This window comes from Platichthys flesus, chromosome 1 (assembly GCF_949316205.1).
Source record: "Platichthys flesus chromosome 1, fPlaFle2.1, whole genome shotgun sequence".
Lineage (NCBI taxonomy): Eukaryota > Metazoa > Chordata > Actinopteri > Pleuronectiformes > Pleuronectidae > Platichthys > Platichthys flesus.
In genome coordinates, this window is record NC_084945.1 from 20,959,450 (window position 1) to 20,981,313 (window position 21,864).

A 21,864-nucleotide genomic window follows, 5' to 3' on the forward strand; every position below is an offset into this window, starting at 1 on the left:
CCACCCTCTGCGGAGCTGTCAGCACCCCTTCTCCCTCTTCTCCTCCTCGCAGCGAGACAGACACAGCCCTCCTCCCTGTGTTTTCAAGGGAGACAGGCAAGTGTATGATCACTCCGACTATAACCCGTCTCCTCCCAACACACGGGGCAGGCTCGACCTCTCCCAACTCGCTGGCCTCACAGGAAAGCCGCTGTGAACTTGCACACCAATTTAAGAGAAAGACTCGTTCCCGCTGCGCTGCTCTGGACCTGTTTTTTTTTCTGTACAGAAATGAGGCATGTCCTGACATGTGAGCGATTGGTGATGGGCTGGTAAAGCACAGGCTGGCAGGATCTCTGGGTCTCGCCAGCAGGATCATTGTACGATAATTGTATAAAAAAAATGAAAAATCCCCTTTATTCAAATTAAATAAGAGATAACATCACCTAAACAATATATCATTGCAAGCGAGACATTTTGTCTTGTATGTATTTACTATTCTCCTTTCAGTGGGTTAAGTATGACATAAACTGAAAGCACTCTGTTAATACACACGCTCTTAGTTAGTATTGACAGAAATGCCAAATCCATTCAAATGCTTCCTAAACCTCTAGAGACACTTCACAGAGGTCAGGGCATTTACATGTATTGTGATTCTGTAATGGGTAAAGGTCAGGCTCTCTCTGAACATCTCCTTTAGGAATGAGGTTCCCCTGTTTCAGACTTTATTGGCTCTTCAAGAAAAGTCAGTGTGCATTAAATATCTTTTATAGCACTTAAAAAGCTGTAAATGGCATCAACAGCTCCAATGAATTCGATGACGGCGAAACTACAGAATGATAATGAGAGGCATCAAACAATAGATGGCTTATCAACAGAATAGTACCCGACGACTTGGAAAAACCAAACGGTATTTGATGTGTGGGATGAAACGAGAGGAAGTCAGATGAAATAACTGCAAAGAGGAAATAATTATCTTGTTTCTTCATCACTCATTTGTTTGTATAATTTCACTGTTAGAGCTTCAAATACAACTGTCAAATGCACATAGGTATCACTTAAATGTTCACTATTTGCAAACCATAACAGAATTGATTCACAACCACTAAGTCCAGTATATAAAATATCTTCTCTCTTCATCCATATAAAAAATGATTCTTACAATAAGGGAAGAGCTGAGTGTAGCATTACCCTCTTAATCAAAGCATTTTGAAACCTGCATTAAATTCCCAATTTTCTGAAATCACAATAGAGGTTGATCTGTATCTGTGGATAAACAGAAATGTTTGCGTAAGTGTTTCAGTTCAATTTTGAATTTGGCGACTTTTCCACAATTCTCCGGAGAAAGTCATGTGAGTACTAGTTTTTATTTTAGGGAATTGTCAGTTTTTGCGGGGCTCAAAAGAGACTTATGCTCAATCACAGTTTTGGCAGAATAGCACATTTGTTGTTTGGATGAAGCCAGAACTAAATTAGTTTAACTTCATTAACTTCCTCAATTAAAAAAACTAAATCAGACAATGAGAGAGTTTCACTGTAGAAATTCAAAACACCTCTTTCCCAAGAAAACCATGCTTTATTGTAAGAACAAAATTGGTGATTTTGTTTGGCTTTAGAGCCCTGTTTGTCGTAAGACACTGTATATTTGTGCGTTTGCCTCTGCATTTACCCGGGCAAGAATATTTTCCTATTTAGACAAACTGGTCTAGACTCTTCCCCTCTTTTCATGAGCCATATTCTTCATGTGTCACTGTGATTGGCACAGCTGTTTAAAAGTTACAAGATGAGTAATGTGACTGGCTGAGAAGGTAATGATTCATCACCAGAGCCTCCTATTAATACCCCCCTTCACCCTGCGTGGATGCTCACTGAAGAACAAAAATAGCAGGTGCGCCCGGATACGCCTTCAATGTGCATCAAGTGCACATGACACGACACTTACAGGGATCATTGCAAATTCATAAATATGTGTGTGTGTGCGTTCCTACAATTTTTATTTCTTATTCCTTTGGCTGTTTTTCTGAGTGACTTGACATTTATTGTGCAGCATTTAAAGGAGTTTGTGTGTGTTTGTGCTCATGTTACCAAACAAGGAAAATATGAAATAAAAAGAATGGCACCCAGAACAACAAAAGGCCCAACAATCCCCTTCAATTCAATCGAACGGCCCCAATTTCACACATTCATAAGTAGTAGTCCTCTAAATATGTCTAATCAACATTCATGAATTATTCCATGGAAAATCTGGGATGTTGAAAACACCTCTTCTCACTTTGTTTAATGGAATGAAAAAAAATTCTATATCCAACCAGGTTCTTTCCTGACCCATGCCGCATCCTTCCCCCAAATGTCATGGTAATCTGTTGATTTTGTGTAATTTTACTAACAAGCAAAAGGTTATAATCCTAAATTTGGATGATCACATGCAGACTAAATAGAACTTACCAACTGAGATACATGTTATAAATCTACAGATCAGAACTGAATTGATTTATTATGTAATCTATTCCTCAATTCAGATTTTGGAAGGAAGTTCATCTTTGCACAGGATGCTAGTCATCTAGCAAGAAAGTATTAGAGTTACAGTGAAAGTGGGGTAAGAGTATCAGTGCTCACCCTCAGTCGTGCTTGTGAGGGAACAGTTTTCTGTATTTATAGGCTCTGATAGATAGTATTTCTCCTTGCTTGCTTTGTGAGCAGTGACATTTACACAGCATGGTCAAACGCGGTCAAAGGCCAGAAGTGTCCTGGTCTTTCTTCCCCTCCACTGCACTATTATCAATCAGATGCACTGGCAAAAGACATATGGACTTGAATGCATGAACACACACACACAGACGCACGCACGCACGCACGCACGCAGGCATGCACTCACACTCACACTCACAAACAAAAGCATGCACAAACAAAACGCACAAACGCAGCTAAATGCTCTGAAACTTACAAGTCCTTTGCTGGAAATTGTGAGCAAGTTTCTTTCTTCCACACTGTTGGTTCTCCACTCGTCCGTGACTTCAGCTGACTTTTATTCATCATAACAGAATGAGAAATATTGATTCACCCCTGGAGATTAGAACAAAGAAAAAATGAATGTATAGACATAAAGGAAGTAGAGCATGAAAGAGGGGGAAATAGAAGGAGGGGAAAAAAGTGAGGGAAAGAAAAAGAAAGATAGAAAAAGGGGAGAGCTGAGGAGAAAGAGAGATGGCCTCTCTAAGTGCAGCAGCACACAGGCACAGAGCTGAGAGAGCCTAGGCAAGACAGCATGAGCTGCCTATTTGTCAGCATTGATCAACCCATTAAGGGGCTGTGGTGGGAAGCATATTGGTTTTGGAGGCCAAAGGGGCAGAGAGAGACAAAGATAAAGCAAGATGGGGGGGTGGTGTTGAACTCCTTTCAGCCTCGGCAGCCACACGTCTACAGGATGAAAAAGCATGTAGTCTTCCTCGCCGATGTCTATGCAGTTCATTCCGCTGTGGCCCGACGGACAGGTAGTGGATGTCATTTGTCTCACAGCATCTCTTGAGGCTCCACTGTATGTGCTATCTTAGCTTTCTGCTGCTCCGATGCTAATAAGGAAGTAGCTTCTCCGACAGACCGAATGTCACTTGCCCTCTCGTTCGATGTGTCTGCATGTACGTCTGTGCAAAGGGTAGGTGGTGGCTGTGGTGGGGGTGGGTCCTGGCCTTAGGGGAGAGTGGGATGCCTCTTCGCCCAGCCTCTGATGAATTCATATAATTAACTCTGCCTTGATCTGTTGGCTAATCCTGCACTCAGTAATAAGGGATTAAAATGTCACCTAAGCCACCTGCTGTTATTGAGCCCCAAGACTTTTTGTGCCTCTGTGTGTGTGTGTGTGAGAGAGAGAGTGAGAGAGAGAGAGTAAAGTAGTACAAGTAAAGTCAACATCAAGATTCCTTTGCAATAAACTTGAGTAAAAAACATTCCCTCCGTTAGCGCAAGAGAATATATAAAGAGCACACAATAAAAGTAGCTCAGAGCAGCAGACGACATAACTGCTGCCATATGGGTAGGTGCGCCACTCACAGCTCCGAAGTCTGGCCACGAGCTGAACTTCATAATTTGGCAGGAAGATGGAGCAAAAGTTACAGCAGACTCGACTGAAAGCTCATTGTCACAGTCACTGAAAAAGGGACATGAAAGTGGGACATGCCAGGAGTTGGGAGTTGAGAAATCTTTTTTCTTCCTCCCTTCTCACTCTGACCTCTTTGGACCAAGAAAAGAAAAAAAGGACAAGAAAGAAATGAGTGCCAATTGGTGCAACAGCCCACAGACCGACGGCCAGCTCACCTCGTCTGCCTGCCGGTCAGCTCCGCTCGGTTGCTTGGCAACCCCAAGTGTACTTTTGGGTTGTCTAATGACTCTAGCTGCTGCAGTGGCTCAGGGGCTACTAATGAAGCCTCCTGACCAATCACTGGCAATAAGACCTGGATGTTGACTGATCACTGGGCAGGGATCTTGGGACTACCCTAAACCTCTTATGCGAGACAAATTCTGCCCCCGACCGGAGCTGCTGCACTCAAACACACACAAACACACACAATTACACACTTTTGTAATGTGTGTAGGCACAGCATCTTAACTTACTGCTTAGAATGCTCCAACTGACCTTAATATGCTCTACCACACAGCAACATACATCAATGCTGCACCGCACCTGAACTTTACCCAAGACTCAGGTGTAAATACTATTCAGTGTAATATTGATGGCTGTCATCAACAGATAGATCATTAGACCGGGTTCAAGTCTGGATTCACACTATAAACACAGCCCAACAGGACTCCATATTCACTCCATCCCCCAGAGCCAGTGAGCCAGACAGAGCTGCAGAAACATCTGGAATCAAGGTCCCCCTTGAGAACATAAGGACATTTTCTCTTTCAAGCCTTTTGTTTGGGCTTGAAAGAAGTAAGTCACCTCTACTTTCCTTTTAATTAAATGTAATAACAGTTAAAGGATTGACAAATATGTCAGAGTTGCGCTGTTAGTGTTGATGGATGATGTTTATTCAGAGTGACTGGCAGTGCGTCAGCAGGTCAGCGTCATTGTCAGCGCTACTTTATCTCATCTGACACTTACAGCTGCAGAAACTGAGTATATGACCTTTGTATTTGTGCGCATGTGGAGGATGGTCATTCTGACAAAGCAACGCACCCTGCGACATTGCAACGTGAAGACTATGTTAAGCAAGATGTGATTTGACAGGATTTATTTTGTAAGTTAGCATCTGCACACTGTCAATGCTGTGCACCAAATAACAGTAGATTGATTTGTCTAAGCTTTTACGTATTATTACCTCAGACACTACAGCTAGCATATACGTGTGGAGATGTATTTGCAGGTCCATTGTATGGATGCTATTTCCCCTGAATCAGTGTGTGTGTGTGTGTGTGTGTGTTTGTCTGTGTGTTTGTGTGTCGGTGCGGCTTCATGTGCTTGTCTTTGTAATGCATCCGTCATTTCTCAAAGCTTTGTTCCAGTGTCACAGCATATTGCCAGCTGAGTACTTTGTGTCCCCAGGGTATCACCATGTATACGCTTGTCTATACATGTCCACCAGTCTTAGTTCTATATTTGGCCATGGTCCATGCTCATGTCAACTGCTGTCAAGTGCTGCGTTGCCTGAGGGCCCAACACCCACTTTGCTTCTGGAGCGGACAGATCTGAGTGGGCAGTACCGTGTGCCATTCACTGGCAATCACATGATGGAGCTGTCCACATGGCCTAGTTAGAAAGATAGGCCCAATGCCCACTGAACCCAGAAGACCACAATGCCAAGTATGACAAAAGTGGCTAGCCTCAATAAGCAAGGGTCTTCTTCAAGGGTCGCTCTTAAAACTCATTTCACAGAGGTGAGATGGAAAACCATACCTGTTTCAGATAAGGTACAAAAATTAGTCTTTTCTGATTTCATATTAACGCTCTGGTAAGTGAGAAAAAAAATTTAAAGCATTGTCATGGGAGCAAAAAGATTTTTTGTTGTATTCAAGGCAGGCAGTTTTTAAAAGGGTTCTTTGCTTTCACCTCAATATGAAATGGATCTTCAAAGGTTGTTTATCGATTCCCTACTGTTAACCTTTCACAAGCTGTTTCAAAGCTATATGCTGTTTGGTGGTGCAGGGTGGGGTTGGCTAACCACACCAGTGGGACATTGGTCGTGAGTTGCCAAAGAGATTCTGTGTATAGAGAGGCAAGAGAGGTGGAAGTGATGGAGTCAGAGAAAGAGGAATTACTGTGGGTCAAGGATGAGCAGAATGTTCGCTGGTGACTGGGAGTCTGGAGCCAGGAGGGGACAGGAAGAGCAAGGGCCAGCCAGAAAGGACCTTTCCCCGTGGGGCTGGGAGTGGCTGATGTAATGGCATTAATCTCCAAGTGCCATCTGACACCCAGTGTGGCTCCGTCATTGAAAAGTGCTAATTCTGCTGAACTGTGAGGGGAATTCAGGCATCTCTAGAGCCAGTGCCCTGGATTAATTAAACACGCTGGCATGGAGCACTGCACATATTTCTCTTTTTTTACGACATTGTCACTGTTTGATTTTTGTGTTAAGCCCACAGAGCTCGACAAACTCACAACACTAGCACTAGGAACACTGCCACGTATCACCTGTTCTCTTCTCACTTCACACATTGAAGCAGTTGCTCCTATCGGTGCGTACTAACCAGGTATTTCCCTTCTACTCCTTCTCTCTCCAGATGAACCGGCCCATCCAGGTGAAGCCAGCCGACAGCGAAGGACGAGGAGGTAATTAACCTTCTCCTGGTCTCTGTTGCACACCCCCCCAAAAACACGCAAACACATGCACGCAAACACAGGAATGCACTTGAGTAGCACACGTGCAATCCTTAACATTCTGCTCTCACTGGAGACACACTGGGAGTTAGCAAAGTAGCCTGTAATATAGGTCACTTGCTTCTATTGACTTCCCATCTGTGCCAGCAGAGGGGCTGTTTCAGGTTCACAGTCACTGGGAGCAGTTCAAAGACAAGACAGAGACATGGAGAGAGAGAGGATGGACACGAATGCCGAAGGATCTCCGCAGAGTGATTGTAAAGTCTGCTTGCAGTAGAGGCTGTGGCGCGCGCGCGCACAGACACACACACACACACACACACACACACACACACACACACACACACACACACCTCAGACTATCATGCTGGAGATACTATCAATTTATATCAATGTAAGGACTATAAAGATACATTTATACATGTATTAGTCTCTAAATAAAGGGAGGAGACAGTTCAAGTCTTTCTAAGTGTGACATGTCATGATTTAAGGAGTTTGAAACTTCTTTCTGCTTTTTGTGCTTCTTTTTGCACAGCCGGTTTCACTACTCTTAAATCAATGACTGTCGATCAATGTTACCACAGTATTGGCCTTTCAACTTACCAAACATCTAGCTTCTGATTGTTATGTAAAAAAACAGTAATAGTTTATTGAGTAATATGATTTATTATATCTTGTATCAATTAAATATTCATATAATTGATTTGTTATGGGATTTGTGAAAAGAAAGGAACCCATAAAACGGATTTGTATCACGTGATGTTATTTGAGGGGCAGGTCATTTTCCTTTTCCTCCTTTTTGGAATTGTTTTTGGATTACACTTGGATCAACTATAATATACAATATATAATAAAACCTTAAGATAATAATCCTACTTATCTGCTCAATATCACAATATTACACTGAGATTAAAACTTGAACTCAGTACAATTTCAAATTTTAATTGAAAGTGAACTAATTAAGATTCAGGGTTATTCGATTTTTGGTGAAAGACTTTTAGTCCGATTCAATTGAAATACAGTTTTAACATATGTATCATTATTTATATGTATAAATTAGTTAAATTGGTTACATTAGACTGGAAAGTTATCCTGTGCATTTAAAAGCACCAGTCATAACATTAATTATGCGATTTTGCTTTGACACTGTGCAGATGCTCTTGCGCTGCCTCCTCCCTCCATCTTTAGTCTGACTGGCATGGTGATTTACCACATCATTCTGAAGCCATTTGTGACTAACATCACTGAGGTTAATGCAGATTAAACCAGTCAAAGATTTACATGGCTGGAATTGGATCTAATTGGACCGCTCTGTGTCTGCCCAGTGCTTGCATTTCAGAGTGGTGATTTAGACTGCCTAGGTCAGATTAGACTGAGCCACTTTGCTGATTTATGTGGTCAAGTGTGAATCAGATGGCCCATTTCTATTGTCACACACACCCCGATGTAGATCTTTTTTTTGTCATGGCAGCACTTTAATTAACGGCCATCTGAAAACAGGCAAAGTCTGACCGACAAGGCCTGGGCGAGAGCCAATCGGCATTCTCACCAAGATAAATTGGATCTCTGGGCTTAAGAGAGGAGGATGGATGTGTCCCAATATCAATTACTACTCTTTTTTTCGTAGAAAGAGAAAGGAGATGAACAGACAGTGTGAATGAAATACAGAGGGCTCTTAGGCAAGCACAGCCCCTGCTTGTCTGTCAAATGAACTTTCTATATGGGAGGAAAGGATAGGACAAAGCACAGAATGAAATAAGACCAAGCAGACAGACCCCAACAGAGATATTGAACGTTAATGGCAACAGGAAGTCAGCAGACAGACTTGGGAAGTAAACCACCGTCGCGGCTGACACTGAAATGAGATTTACTATGAAGGCCTGTGGTTAAAAGGAAAATAGACAGCCGAGCCAGGGCTGACTTAAGGAGGGATAGTTGAAAGGGATTCATCCTTGGAGCGATGAGGAAGTCAGGTGCACCAATCCCAGTGGGGATTCTGGACGGTCAAATCCAGGGTTGTACTGGGACATTTACACCTCACATTTATCACTACTACAACGTCAGCAATTATCTGTCATGGGAACTTGTAAAGCGGTCTCCATTACATGCCAGCAAAGACATTAGGGCCCATTACTCTGTTGGGAGACTCCAGTAGCCCTCCTTTTGTTCACGATCCCTGAGAGACATCCTCTCCCTGGGGATACGTGAGGGTCAGAGCTCAGAGAATGACTAGGGGGGCCTGGCACCACAGAAAACCTGCTAATCGGCAGCCATTGTGTCTTACAGAGCTGATTCTCTGGCTGTCTATCAGAATGACTCATGGCTTATTTTTATTTTTTTCTTGGATTATCAAGAAAGAATGGTGCATGGGAGGGGTGTTTAACGGCCTTTAAATCTATTTTTGCTCCTTGAGTCAACTGACCTCTTCCCCACAATGTCTGTATTTATCTTAAGAGCTCCAGCACCACTTCGTTTCTGAGCAGTTCGATCAAACAATGAATTCAACTAAGACATACTGAGCCACAATGGAGTCATGGGTCCTTTGCTCACTGGCTCTGTGGTCAGTGCAGGAACAGAGAACAACTATTTATACTCTTGAAACTCAAGCAATCTGCCTCAATCCAAGGGGAACAGAGGAAAAGAAGACATGTCATACTCTCCTTTTCTCTGTTGTTTTCCTTCTATCCTTCTATCCCCCCGTCTTTCCCTCACTGGTATTGCAGTGCAAAGGAAGAGATGAAGCGAGTGATAGAAAGAGAGGTGGGGATTCTGTACAAGGCCCGTGGAGGAATGCGAGAGGGGTGAGAGATGGAAGACAAAAAGAGTGAGAGTGGTAGAGATGACAGGATGAGAAAGTTAACGGAGGGTGATGGAGGCAGCTGAGTGAATCTCGGCAGTAAATCATCTCAGAGCCGCCCCGTCCCTATCTCCTCCTAGCCTCGCCAGGAATCTTTTTCCCCCTGACCTTGTCTGCCGCTGTGTCTGTGAAGAAAAGATGGGGCCAGATTATCTATGATTGGAGATGGCCATTATCTAAACACAATCTTGGAGCCAGGTCCCACTCCTCTAGCGACTGCTGAGAGACTGGAGACCACACTGATGAGAAGAGAGATGATGGGTGAGCCCGCAACACCCTCTCCCTTTATTAACTCTGATAAGATGGTTTCAACACTCTCTTGAAACGCCCAGCAACCACCATCAACATCGCCTTCTTCACAGTGTGCCACTCACAGTGCATTTGTCCAGACTTCTTATGCTAGTCTACTTGTTTATTAGCTCGCCTATTTTGTTTTATTGGATACTTATACAGTGCCAGCAGCATTGCAATCCCTGCATTTGAAAGTCAGCCGCCCTGTGTGAGCCTTTTTTAATATCTTGTCCATGCCTTTTGTCTGTCTGGCAGAGGGGAGTCATTGTGAATGGGTCGTGTTTGTCCTTGCCAACCTGCTGCTCTTCAGAAGGTTGACCCCAGGCGGGCAGTGGAGAGATTGACAGGACCTTGTAATGTTGTGCACTGTGCTGTCATGCCCCACCCCAGCAGGTAGGGAAGAGTGAGGGCTGCTGGCTGGCTCAGTCTGGCAGGCCACAGGGGAGGGACTGTCTGGAGGCACCTCACGCCCACAGAGGTGCACGCTTCACTTTACATGCAAATGAAGCCAAAAGATCCCTCCGTGCCTCTGGACTCGGTGGTGCAAAACTCTGAAAAGTTAAGAGGAACCCTGGCAGCAATTGATACGCGTGTGTTGGAAATACACTGACACGCACTGCGACATAGATACACATGGACCGACAAAAGGATTCAGGGGTGTCTAACACAGACCATTACCGCATATTAATTTAAATAGCTCATTTTGATGAGCCTAGCCATTAGAGATGATGTTTCCATAATAGGGATTTTTTGGTACAATTGCTTCTTTCCTATTACCAATTCCAACACCTGGACTTTGCATATCGGTCGATACAGAGTACAGATCCGATATCAGTGCATTTAGATAAAACGATTATATTTAGTTAAAGAAATATATGCCGATGCCTGAGCGAACATTTTCGTGAGTATCAGAGGCAATTCCAATGCTGGTATTGGAATTAGAACATCTCTAGTTTCCAATGTAGAAAAAAAGCCCTGTTAAATAATCCTGAGAAAAGCCGCAACAGGAACTCTTTTACATGTTTCCTCAGTAGTTCTGTGTTAGGTTTTGTTCATGCATACCAGAAGGTTGAAAGACCCCCCCCCCCCCCCCCCCTTCTCCCTTGGGTAAATGGATGTGATAGCTCTAGACGTATGAGTAATGCATTTACAAACACAAAGCCTGTATCCCCTCATCGTGCCTGATACACTGACAATTTGAATATTTGTTCTCCTCTGATTATTCCATTTACCACCTCACTATACGGGATAATCCACTTGCATACATCAGATTGGGACCAGCAGCAGAAAGGTTTAGCGTGTGGCTGCACAGCATTTTTACAGGGATGAGGTCTAATTACTTCTGTTAGCTGGGTAGGAACTAAACATGAGTTCGATGTAGAATGGGGCTTATTAAGCGTTGGGATTTGAAGCGTAAAGGCAAAGGGAATGCTTGGGGTTTGAGAAGTAGAGCTGAACATACGTCATGAATCTTGTTTTACAATTATCTCACTACATTATTTTACACTTTCTACATTAGCTGCTTTAACACTGTAGCTGAACCCTGCATATTAACACTGAATTATACATCAAGTTTGAGCATTTTTTTTATAAAAACAATTACACCATTTAAGAAAAAAAAAAAGACAGTTTCATTATTCAGTAACCCTTATAAATAGTATATATCAAGCCATGGTGTTATCAAGAGTATATAATAAAATGATTGTCATCCATTTTTGCATCTGTTCTAAATAAGTATGATTTAAAAGGTGTTTTAAAATCATGCTTTTTCATGCTATAATAATTACAGCATGAATTATAGCTAACCCAGCCCTGAAACAGGTATTCTTTCTCTTTACCAATTCCCATTCTAAGAAAAGATGGAGCACAATTTTTTAGGTTGACTCACAGTTACACATCAGCCACTTTTTATTTTGAGATAAATGCCTTTATTTTTATTGATGTAGTTTCTGTATACTCTATTTGGAAAGCCATTCATACCTTTCAGTCATTTTTATCATTCATTACCATTAAAGCAAATAATTGTTTCCATACTACTATAATAACTACCCTATTATTTAGTTTTGGAAGTGATTGCTTGTTAAACAAATGATTAATCAATTAATTTATGGATTTCAGCACTATTTCCTTACGGAAACAAGTTTCCTGTGACTAAATGAGGCTTGCAGTAGATAAATTATTCTCAAGTTATTGGTAAAGGGAGATTAAGTCCATTCTTTTAGGAATGCCAGTTTTGTGACCACAGCAAAACTTCACTAATTCAAAGATGTGGATATTATAGTTTTTTTTTTTTCTCTTCATGATGCAAATATCTCATGCTCATTATCTAAAACGCCTATTCCAAAAGCAAATAGGACTTTCTGATGTCAAACAGAGTCCTATTCCATCCTCACCACAGGGGAAATATAGTAGATGATGAAAAACAAAGTCTAACTTAATAACAAGAAGCCATTCCAACTACTGTGTACATCCAGTCTGTACGCCTACATGTACATGTGTGAGCGTATCTGGTGGCGGGCCTCCCAGGCAGCAGTGCACCAGCGTCAGGTTTTTCTAATGAGTCCATAAGAGGAGCAACTCCTCTGTTGTGCTGCCTGGAACATTACTCTGCATTTGAAATGCACCCAGTGGCCTAGCAGGCATCTTTTATTGTTGGATGCAGCTGTCCATGCTTTCTGAACACTTACTACTACCAAGCTTCCCTGACTACTGCCAGCAGGCAATAAGTGATAGATTCCTGAAAAAAAAAAGGGTAAAAAAAGAAATATTTACCCCCACACACGAGTAGGAGAGTAATAATTTAAAGAGATTATCCCCATTATTGGCAAACAAAAGCAGAACATTTTGAAAAGTAGACTTCACAGCAACAAATGTCATGCCTGGAGAGAAAGAGCAGGGCAAAGGGATGGCAGTAGAGAATATAGAGAGAGCTAGTGACTGAGTAATAGATAGACAAAAAGAAAATAGGGGATGGAAAAAAGTACACTATATATGCATATACTGCAGCCAACAACACAAGTAGCACTTTATTCCGGGGAGACAAGCATCAATCTTGACAGCATATGGCGTCTGTGCAAAATCCATTAATTTTTAATATACCGGGCACTGAAATGAAAAGGCTTCCTGAGACAAGCAATTGTCAGATGTCAGTAGTGTTTTGATAACTTTTTTGATCTTTTTATTTGCATTTATAAAACGGGGCTGTCCACATGCCACCTCAGTTTGGACATAGCTTGAGACTGACATGGAACCATTTTCCACTCGATTGCTCCCACCTTCACTCGGGAGAGGAAAGGTTGGAGGGGAACAAAAAGATGTTTGTGTGACGTGTCTGAGTGTGGGAGAAAGTAAGCATATAGCTGAAGCATGGCCCATATTGCAATATGGGCCAGGCTTCAATTTAAATATAAATATATATATCCTTGAATCGGTTTACTTCATTTTAAAGTCATTGCAGAGGTATTATATAGGGAAATACATGGATTAACTAATGGTGTTTGATCATGCAGCGACACCATGAATTCAGCATTACGTAACCAGGCTTTCTAACTACCATGCACGCACGTTATTATTTCAAAGTAGTGACGAGGTTTAAAAAGAAGCTTACAGAGGTCTCTTCAGAGTAGAGCAGAGAAGTGCTGTAGAGCTCACTTTTTCCCCAGCTGTGTGGCTCAGCTCCGTTAGAGGGATCAGACGAGCCTTTCTCAATGAGAGATTAAGCACAAAGGTCAAACTGTAGGCTCAGTGAGTTTTGTCATACTTCTATGACTCCTCAGTCAGCTCCATTGGAAAGCTCTCACCCCTCTTAATGTACATGAGTGTACTCGAGGTGATGGCTATTATTTTTTCCCTCCACTCCACACTTTTAATGGATAACTCTTTGGCGTCATGGAGTCATCTTCTTTTACAGAGGCGGCACTACACAATATTTATTCATATTTATAAAATGCCAATTTAAAGCTCACAAGTGGCCATAGGAGATGAGCAGGAACTTGTGGAATCCAATAAGAGCTATTTTGGAGACAGGTGCAAAGTGGACTAATTAATAGCAATCTATACTCTGGCCGGGGCTTGCAGAGGGCCAACTGAGACACTCTTAGGTCAGGCAATGAAAAGATAGCAGCTCCAAATTCATTTTCTCACTGTTGCTCTCCCAAAGGAAGGCTCCCAAGTACACTCACACTTCCTTTAATTCCTTCACTGGGGTGTAATTTATTTTTGCGTTTGCCAGCACATTTGGAAAGTTCATTACCTCGCTCATGGCTTGTTAATTAGCCTTGTAAAGCCGCCATTAGATCTCCCCGGGCCAGGACCAAGATGAGACTTTTGTCCCAAAACATTAACACGCTGCAGGAGGCCTGTAAAGCTCCACTCTGCCCGTTGAAGTTGTAACAGTGACACCTCAGTGAAAATCTGAAAGATAGAGGGTGGTGCTATCAAGACAAAGTCCCATGCTCGGAACGGGCTGACTGGTTCACCTTTGCTGCCACTGAGAGGAGTCAGACTCATTTCTCTCCAACACTTGTTCAGGGCTGACTTTACAGCTTCTCAACTCATCCACTGATGCTCAATATCCAGCTAGATGTCTGTCCTTCTGTCAGCCTTTGACAGTGGTGGAATGTAACAAAGTATTTTTACTTTGTCTAAACCATTGCAAAATATTCAGAAGATGAATATTTTGGCTGCCTGACCAATGATCAAATTTTTATTTCAAGGTCCGTCATTTTTAATTTCTTATTCTACGATCTGCCTTGTTCTGACCAGTTTTACAGTTGTTTTTCATGTTCCTATTTCCATTTTTTACACGTTTACAATTAAATAAAAGATTTAAAGATATAACATGTTGTCTTTATTGGTTTGGCTTAATGCTATTAACTTTGCAGATAATCCCTGGTAGATAACTTGTCATCCACGGAATTGTAAGATAGAGTATGAACAGTGTTACAGAGTGTAAGCACAATAATCACACCAACCTTACCAATAAACAAATGTTGTTGGTTATAATTATTACTAGTAGTGACATCTGTAGAGGCATGAGTATTACCAGAAGCTATATATGCATTCTTTACCAAAATGTCACAGCCTAGACATTGAGAGACAACCCATTGCGTGAGTACTTTTACTTTTAATATTTAAAAGTAAGTACTTGTTACTTTTACTTAAGTACCATTGTTGATGTAGTACTTTTACTTAAGTATATATTTTCCTTGGTACTTGTACTTCCTCCACCACTGGCCTTCGGTAAATCCCAGCTGGCAGTACACAGAAAGTAGCTCTCTATAAGGCGACCTCTACATGGTTCGCGCTCCCTTCCAGCCCTGGAGCTCAATAGGAGAAGGGACTATAATGAGCATAGGCTCAGCTGGTGGTTTTAAGAAGTCCTGCTGTGTGAGGTGTGAGTACAGCAACACGTAATGACACCACAGCTCCAGCACCAGCAGTACAAACCAGGCAGCGTGGCCCTATTGATTATGCAGGTGCTCATTTATGTGGCCAAGCGAGTAGCAGGCACGTGTCTCATTTGAACTTTACAGGAATGGAACAGGATCCGACCAGCCCGCCGCAAAAAGGAAGCCCTGGTGCTTTATTTTTAGAACAGCTGCGTCTAATGGGGCCTGGCAGGTACAGGAGGCGTCACATCTGTCGAGGCCCAGGTGACGCTCTCGCCCTCCGTTCCTCCCTGCCCCCTCACCCGCTCCAGACCAGTCAAATGACTCACACTAAGGATCAACAGTGTCATTTCCAATAAACTCTTCTTCCTCTTCCTGCCACTTTCCATCAGTTCTGGCGAAGGGCTCTCGTAGCCATTTCATTCCACAACACCGCAGAATAGGGGATGCATAATGTAAAAGATGTAAAGAAGATGAATTCTCTGTCTAAGGCCAGAGCGCTGGGAAGATTAATTATACAAATCCAGCCTTCTGACTTGCCAAAAATGTAATAGTATGGAGCCCATACGTTTGAGCCAGAGTGCCCCCCTCTGGAGCTCTGCAGCAACTATGACATACAGTAGCAGTGAAGACATTAGCGTAGGTGGAGCTGCCCTTCAAACGTAGGTCTTGGCTTGTGGTTGGGTAATTGGGAAAATCAGTGCTCAGTGTCAGACCAGATTTTAAAGTCATGCTAGATTTTTGCCAATATTTAGTGCTTTCTCACTCTCCTCCACCACTCGCCCATGACCTTAGAGATGTCAGTTGGGGATATTTTCATGGGTCATTGATTTCAATATTGAATAATATTATATTTAAGATACTTTGTCATTCTAGTTTTGAGAACCAGACCTTGTGGCTTTCGTGATAATGGTGTTTTTCCCAATGCTTAAAACATTCTCCTTCACTGGGCTGTGGAGGAAGTAAAAGGTCTTGCCAAAGTCTTGGTGATTGTAACTGTTAAATTGGGCAGATAAAAAACAATTCACTGCTTAATTTTGAAAACAACATATACAGAATTCTGCAGTGTGTTCATGTGGGGAGACAAATTACTTCTCTGAATTGCACTGTGCAAATTCTAGTTTTTATTTGTTGTAATTGGAGTTTAACAAATACAAATCTGCAGAACTTTGGCCGATAATAATCCACAACCAACTTCAGCTGACAAGTTAAATAATGCACAGTGCACAGAATCATATTCATTTTGTAAAAAAGGTAACGCATTTTTTATTTTTCCAGTATTTTTCTATTCCCCACAATTTTTCATACTCAAGAAATGTGAGTGTCCTGAGCTTTGTCTCCAAACAACATTTTTTACATATTAAAGTCGACAGAAAATGGAGTATAATAAGAAACCATTCTACACTGACTGATCATTGGTAACTTTTCTTAGTTTCATCATTTGATTAAAAGTGTTGACGTTTAATAGAGAAAACCTTTAAACGTCCTTTTGGAAATTATCCATTGCCCCTCAGAAAACACCTCTGACACAGTTTGCTCCTGCTTATACCAATTCATTCTGCCTTGTTGCTGAGAAATACCATGTTCTGGCTCCATGTTGTCTTTCAACTTAGTGACTTAAGCATCCAGACAATCCAACAGTTTGTCAAACCGAGCAAAACATCCTCACTCTCTTTCTACCTCTCCCTGAGACCCAAAGCGCTCAAAACATCCTCTGTATCACAAATCACTGTGGCAGACTTGAATAGCGCCCTCGAAACAGGGATATATCTTACCCTCATGCCAGCGTGGGGTGGCACACCACACAACAGTAAGATCAACAATTACAATAACAACCACAGCAGCAGCAGCAGCGGTGTAGGCTCAACAGAGCAGACTACTGATAAAAGGAAATGCGGGGGGGGGGTGTTGAGTTGCAAGTTCCTCTCAGCTCAGCAGAACGGTGCCATCAGCTGTAGCATTGTCTGTTCTCTCCCCCTCTTCCACCCTCCTTCCCTCCACCCTCCACCCTCTTCCCCTCTTCCCATCCAGAAGACAGGAAGCTGTTCGTGGGAATGCTCGGCAAGCAGCAGAGCGAGGACGATGTCCGGCGGCTGTTCGAGACCTTCGGCCAGATCGAGGAGTGCACTGTCCTGCGAGGGCCTGATGGGGCCAGCAAGGGTCAGAGCCCACACACCTGCCACTCTCCTCCATTTTTTTTGCCCCGTCTGTCTCTGCATCCTCTTTCTGTCTGTAAACGTCTGATTTTTTTACATTTCTGCCTATAAACTCTTTGACATCGTCTGCGATCCACTCTGCTCTTCTAAAACAACTCATCCTCTTTGTCAGCATTCCGCTTTTTTTCCCACCATCACTTATGTGTCTCGCTCACATTTCTTTCATACCATATTGTCACCGCGCTCCGGCACCTGCTTCCACCCACTTTCCACTCTTCCACTTAACCTCTCACTCTCTTTCCCCTTCCAAACTTTTTCCCCCTCTTACTTCATCAAAGCAGCTCTTCCCAACTGGGCTTGTACTCAACACCTTGTCTTTCTGCTCCCCTCTCCCCTCTCTTCCCCCCTTCTCCTTTTCCTGTTATCTGAAAAACGTACGGGTGTAATCATGTTTGTTTCCCACATTCCTGTCATCCCTCCCCTGAGACACCATTGGACGATAACGTCTTTACTGTAAAAAAGCAGTCAGGCTGTGGGTTTTGCTGCTGTCACTCACTGTGCCGCAGATTTGCATGAATTCAGGCATTGCGTTATGCATTTGGCTCACGTGCTATTTAGTAAGTAGAGCATGTTCAGAGGAAAGGTGGTTGCGAAAAGTACGCTGTAGGTGGGATTGTTCCGAGGGTGCTACTCCAGAATCATCCTGTGATGGGTCCCTGTTTCGCAGACATATTTGGAGGAAGAACACCATTGATATTGCTCGGAAACCTCGATCATTCTTTCTCTTGTGTTGACTGTGAATCATTCTCCTATAGGGAGCATATGAATGGCTGAGGAGAATGTGTGAGAGGGCAAGGGAGAGAGGTTGGTAATGTGTGATCCCGCTGAGTAGACCAAAGAGAAAGACTGGTTTTACTGAACCGCTCACCTATCTGTGTCTGCATCCGTTCCCCTCGCTCTTGATCTTGGACGCATTGCTCCGTGTCACCTCACCAGCCCACCCACGTTTCTACCCTGGCTCGTTTCCTCTTTCACTGCGACTCCCTGCCTCTCCAGCTCCCTCTCTTCCTGTCGACTCAGACGCCTCAAGCTGACTGACAGCACATAAAATGAAATAAGGCCGGTGCTGCCGCTGTTACAGAGAGGAGCGAGCTTTCTCTCTCATTCGTACTTCCACTCCTTTTCACCCTCCTGCACCAGACTCTTCAACTCCTCTCTGTTTCTCCTCTCTTCACATGCCATATGTTTCCTGTGTTGGTATTTGTCTCTATTATCACTGGCTCAATCATTGGCTTTTCCTCAAGTTGCACCGCTACAAAATGGAAAACTGTGAAGTTATGTTAACTATGAATGCTTCCATGAGGCAAAGGTGTCATATAGTTTATAGGTATTTGGTCCAATCACTCACTGTGCAACAGTCCTATGCAATCATGACGAGATTTTACGGTAAATTATTTTGCCAGCTGCCTCGCTTGGGATGAGGTCTCTGTAATTTGAATGAGACAGACCTTGAAATTGACAGTGCTATCTGTTCCATGATGGAGGCTTTGTCCCCTGTTGATGTAAATTTATGCTACTCAGAGGCTTTTCAGCACCCCTCTTCACCCAATAAAAAAGGCCGAGAAGTTTAACATCCATCTCTCTTTGGCGCAGCTCCTCAAAGTACTTTCAAAGTGCAACACTTGCTGCCAGAGTTGAATAGAGCCCCGAGTTGTCAGGAATAATAGAGAGATGGCTTTTAGGTCTATAATTAAGTTGTGTTATAAATGTCACCCATCCACTGGGATGGAATTCATGCATACATATTATTACCCCGGGAATTCAAAAGGCAGCGCAGATCCTCTCGCTTGAAAGCAATACAATCTTTCTTTTTCCTTCTTCCCCCCAAACTCATTCTGAGCCATCAAATTCAAAAACTCAAATATGCACTATAATTTATGAGGCTGTAGCACTTAAAATTCTTTTGAGATGTTGTGCTCCGTGTCCCTACACTTTTTTTTAGGTCAGGAGAATCAAGGCTAGAGCACTGTTTCTTTGAGGACATTGTATGTTTGACATGACGTGGTCATCAATGGTGTGAACTGCTGTATTGAATGTCTTTCTGGTTGGTGTGAGCTGCTGGGGTCACTGGGACTCTATAGCAGATGGCCTTGTTACTGAACTATCAGCAAGTTATCATGCCTCACAAAACCCCAAAGTTTTTTTTGCTACAAGAGGTTATGTCACCACAACAAACTGCTCCTTATAATTTCAACTAGAAAGATTAAATGCATTTACTCCCTCAAAGACAGGGTTACAGTAAAATGCAAACAGTGAGCTGATAAACAAATTAAGACCTTTCAGGAGGGATGTTCAATTAAAGGTGAAGGGTGCTTAGGTGCTGTCAGAAAATACCCACGGTTTCTTTGATTTTCCGCTTGCCTCTGTACATTTACACTGCTTTAAGGACAGTACAGAAAACACATGGCATTTACGACTCACCATATTGCGAAACACGGCAGTTTAAAATACTTACCATGTACTGTGCAGCAGCATAGAGCATGGCAAGCCTCGGGTAGAGGTAGAATCTGTCCTCCACTGATGTGCACATACCATTTGTCCTTGAGTTCAATTTGAAATTTTTGCGAAGAAATAAGAGACTTGAGATGCAGGAGTGAATGTATTGCTGCCAAAAACATCTCCTGAGCCTACCTATCAGTGTTTGTAATTTAAATGAATCATCACCACACCTCTGGGAACGCAGAGATAAATGTATAAAACCACACATTGAACTCGGGAGAAGTCTGATTATGGGACATGAGGGCCACTCGATTAATGAAAAGGGGCAGAATTAATCCACAAGTTTGTTAATTAGGTATCTCTTGACTTAAAACACGAGATACCTGAAGGCAAGGATAAGAATAGGACATTACAAAATAACTCTTGCAGTCTATGACGACCATAAAGCTTAGAGAAATAGTTCCTGTTTAATTTAATTTAATGGCTTTTGGAAAATTACCACATTTCAGTGCCCCTGTAATTCAGTTCACTAGCTTTCTCTTCATGTAGTCGTTTAGTGCCTCTCCTAACCTGCTACACTGTTTAATCATGTGGTAAGGATGTGTAAGCTTCAAAAGTACATATTGTGCATTAATATTATGTACTTGAATCTTTTTTAATATCATTTGAAATGTTAATGCAGTGAGGCTCCGCTGCCGACACCCGTTCCCTTTTCTTCCGGCCAACTTTTTATGTTGACTTTTCCTTTTGTGCATTAACTACACAACAGATTTAAGACGATTTGAATGCCTCTTGAGCAAAGCCCCCACCGCTCTATCTGAAATTATGTGCGCAAGATTCGGTTAGATAGGCAGATTATAAAACCATTCCTTTGTCATCATAATCTCTTTTATGAGTGACTGCACACAAATCACAATGTGTAAATATTAAACAGATTAATAATCACAAACAAGTCAGGATAGCAAATGCCTTGGCTGCATGCTCCGAACTGGAGGGGCTGGAATTAGAAATGGGCGACGGAAAGAATGCTCCAAGCCGCTAATGCCTTTGCCACAATTAGACTGATTTATTCAGAGTTATGCACCGAACACACAAATGGCAGGATATATTTGCAAACCAGATAACATGAAAACAATGGTAATGAATGGTGTTGCCTTGCCATTTTCAAGACCACCTCCCTGATGCTGTGCCCCCTCCCTTCTATTTCTCCCTTTTTCTTTGTATACAGGCTGTGCCTTTGTCAAGTTCTCAAGCCACGCAGAGGCGCAGGCCGCCATCAACAGCTTGCATGGTGGACAGACTATGCCTGTAAGTAACGCACTATGAAACACACTCACAACAACAGAACTAGACAATAAATTCAATTATTTTACACCAAATGTGGACGATGCTAGAGAACGTTTTGCAAGTGCGGTGATGTTATTTGTTTGTGCCAGATATTTTTGCTTCTTTTGCAAAAGATATTTGAGGTAGACGAAATAAAGTTTGCAACAAAGATAGGCGACATTTTTGATACATTTCCCTGTCTACAATATACTGACATTTTTGATAAATTTCACCTATCTACTATATACTGTTCATGTATAGAGTCACCTCATAGACTCTTTTCGTGGGACGTCAACATTCCAGTCTCACATACGCTCTCGTGTTATCACACATAAAAGATTTTTTGTGTGACCTTACAACACACAGCTGCATATTCTATATCTGTCTTTTCACTCAGTATCCATTTCTTTCTCATGCAAGTCAAACTACATTTCCAGCAGACTGATAGAGTATTTACATTCACAGTATTATAAGATATGATTACTGTGCACTGCACAAAAATCCTTGAATGTCTCCTCGGAGGACATTGCACTGCGTGTGTCAGTATGTTAT

The 21,864-nt window shown here is 42.4% G+C and overlaps 1 protein-coding gene across 1 annotated transcript in view; it reads left to right on the forward strand.

The window, feature by feature from the left end:
- The window catches only part of celf6 (CUGBP Elav-like family member 6), a 135,749-nt gene that overhangs the window by 79,622 nt on the left and 34,263 nt on the right, over window positions 1-21,864 (forward strand). The window contains exons 3-5 of the mRNA XM_062388759.1: window positions 6,697-6,745; window positions 17,363-17,491; window positions 21,215-21,294. Coding sequence (XP_062244743.1) covers window positions 6,697-6,745; window positions 17,363-17,491; window positions 21,215-21,294 — 258 coding nt within the window. The remainder of the gene's footprint in view (window positions 1-6,696; window positions 6,746-17,362; window positions 17,492-21,214; window positions 21,295-21,864) is intronic.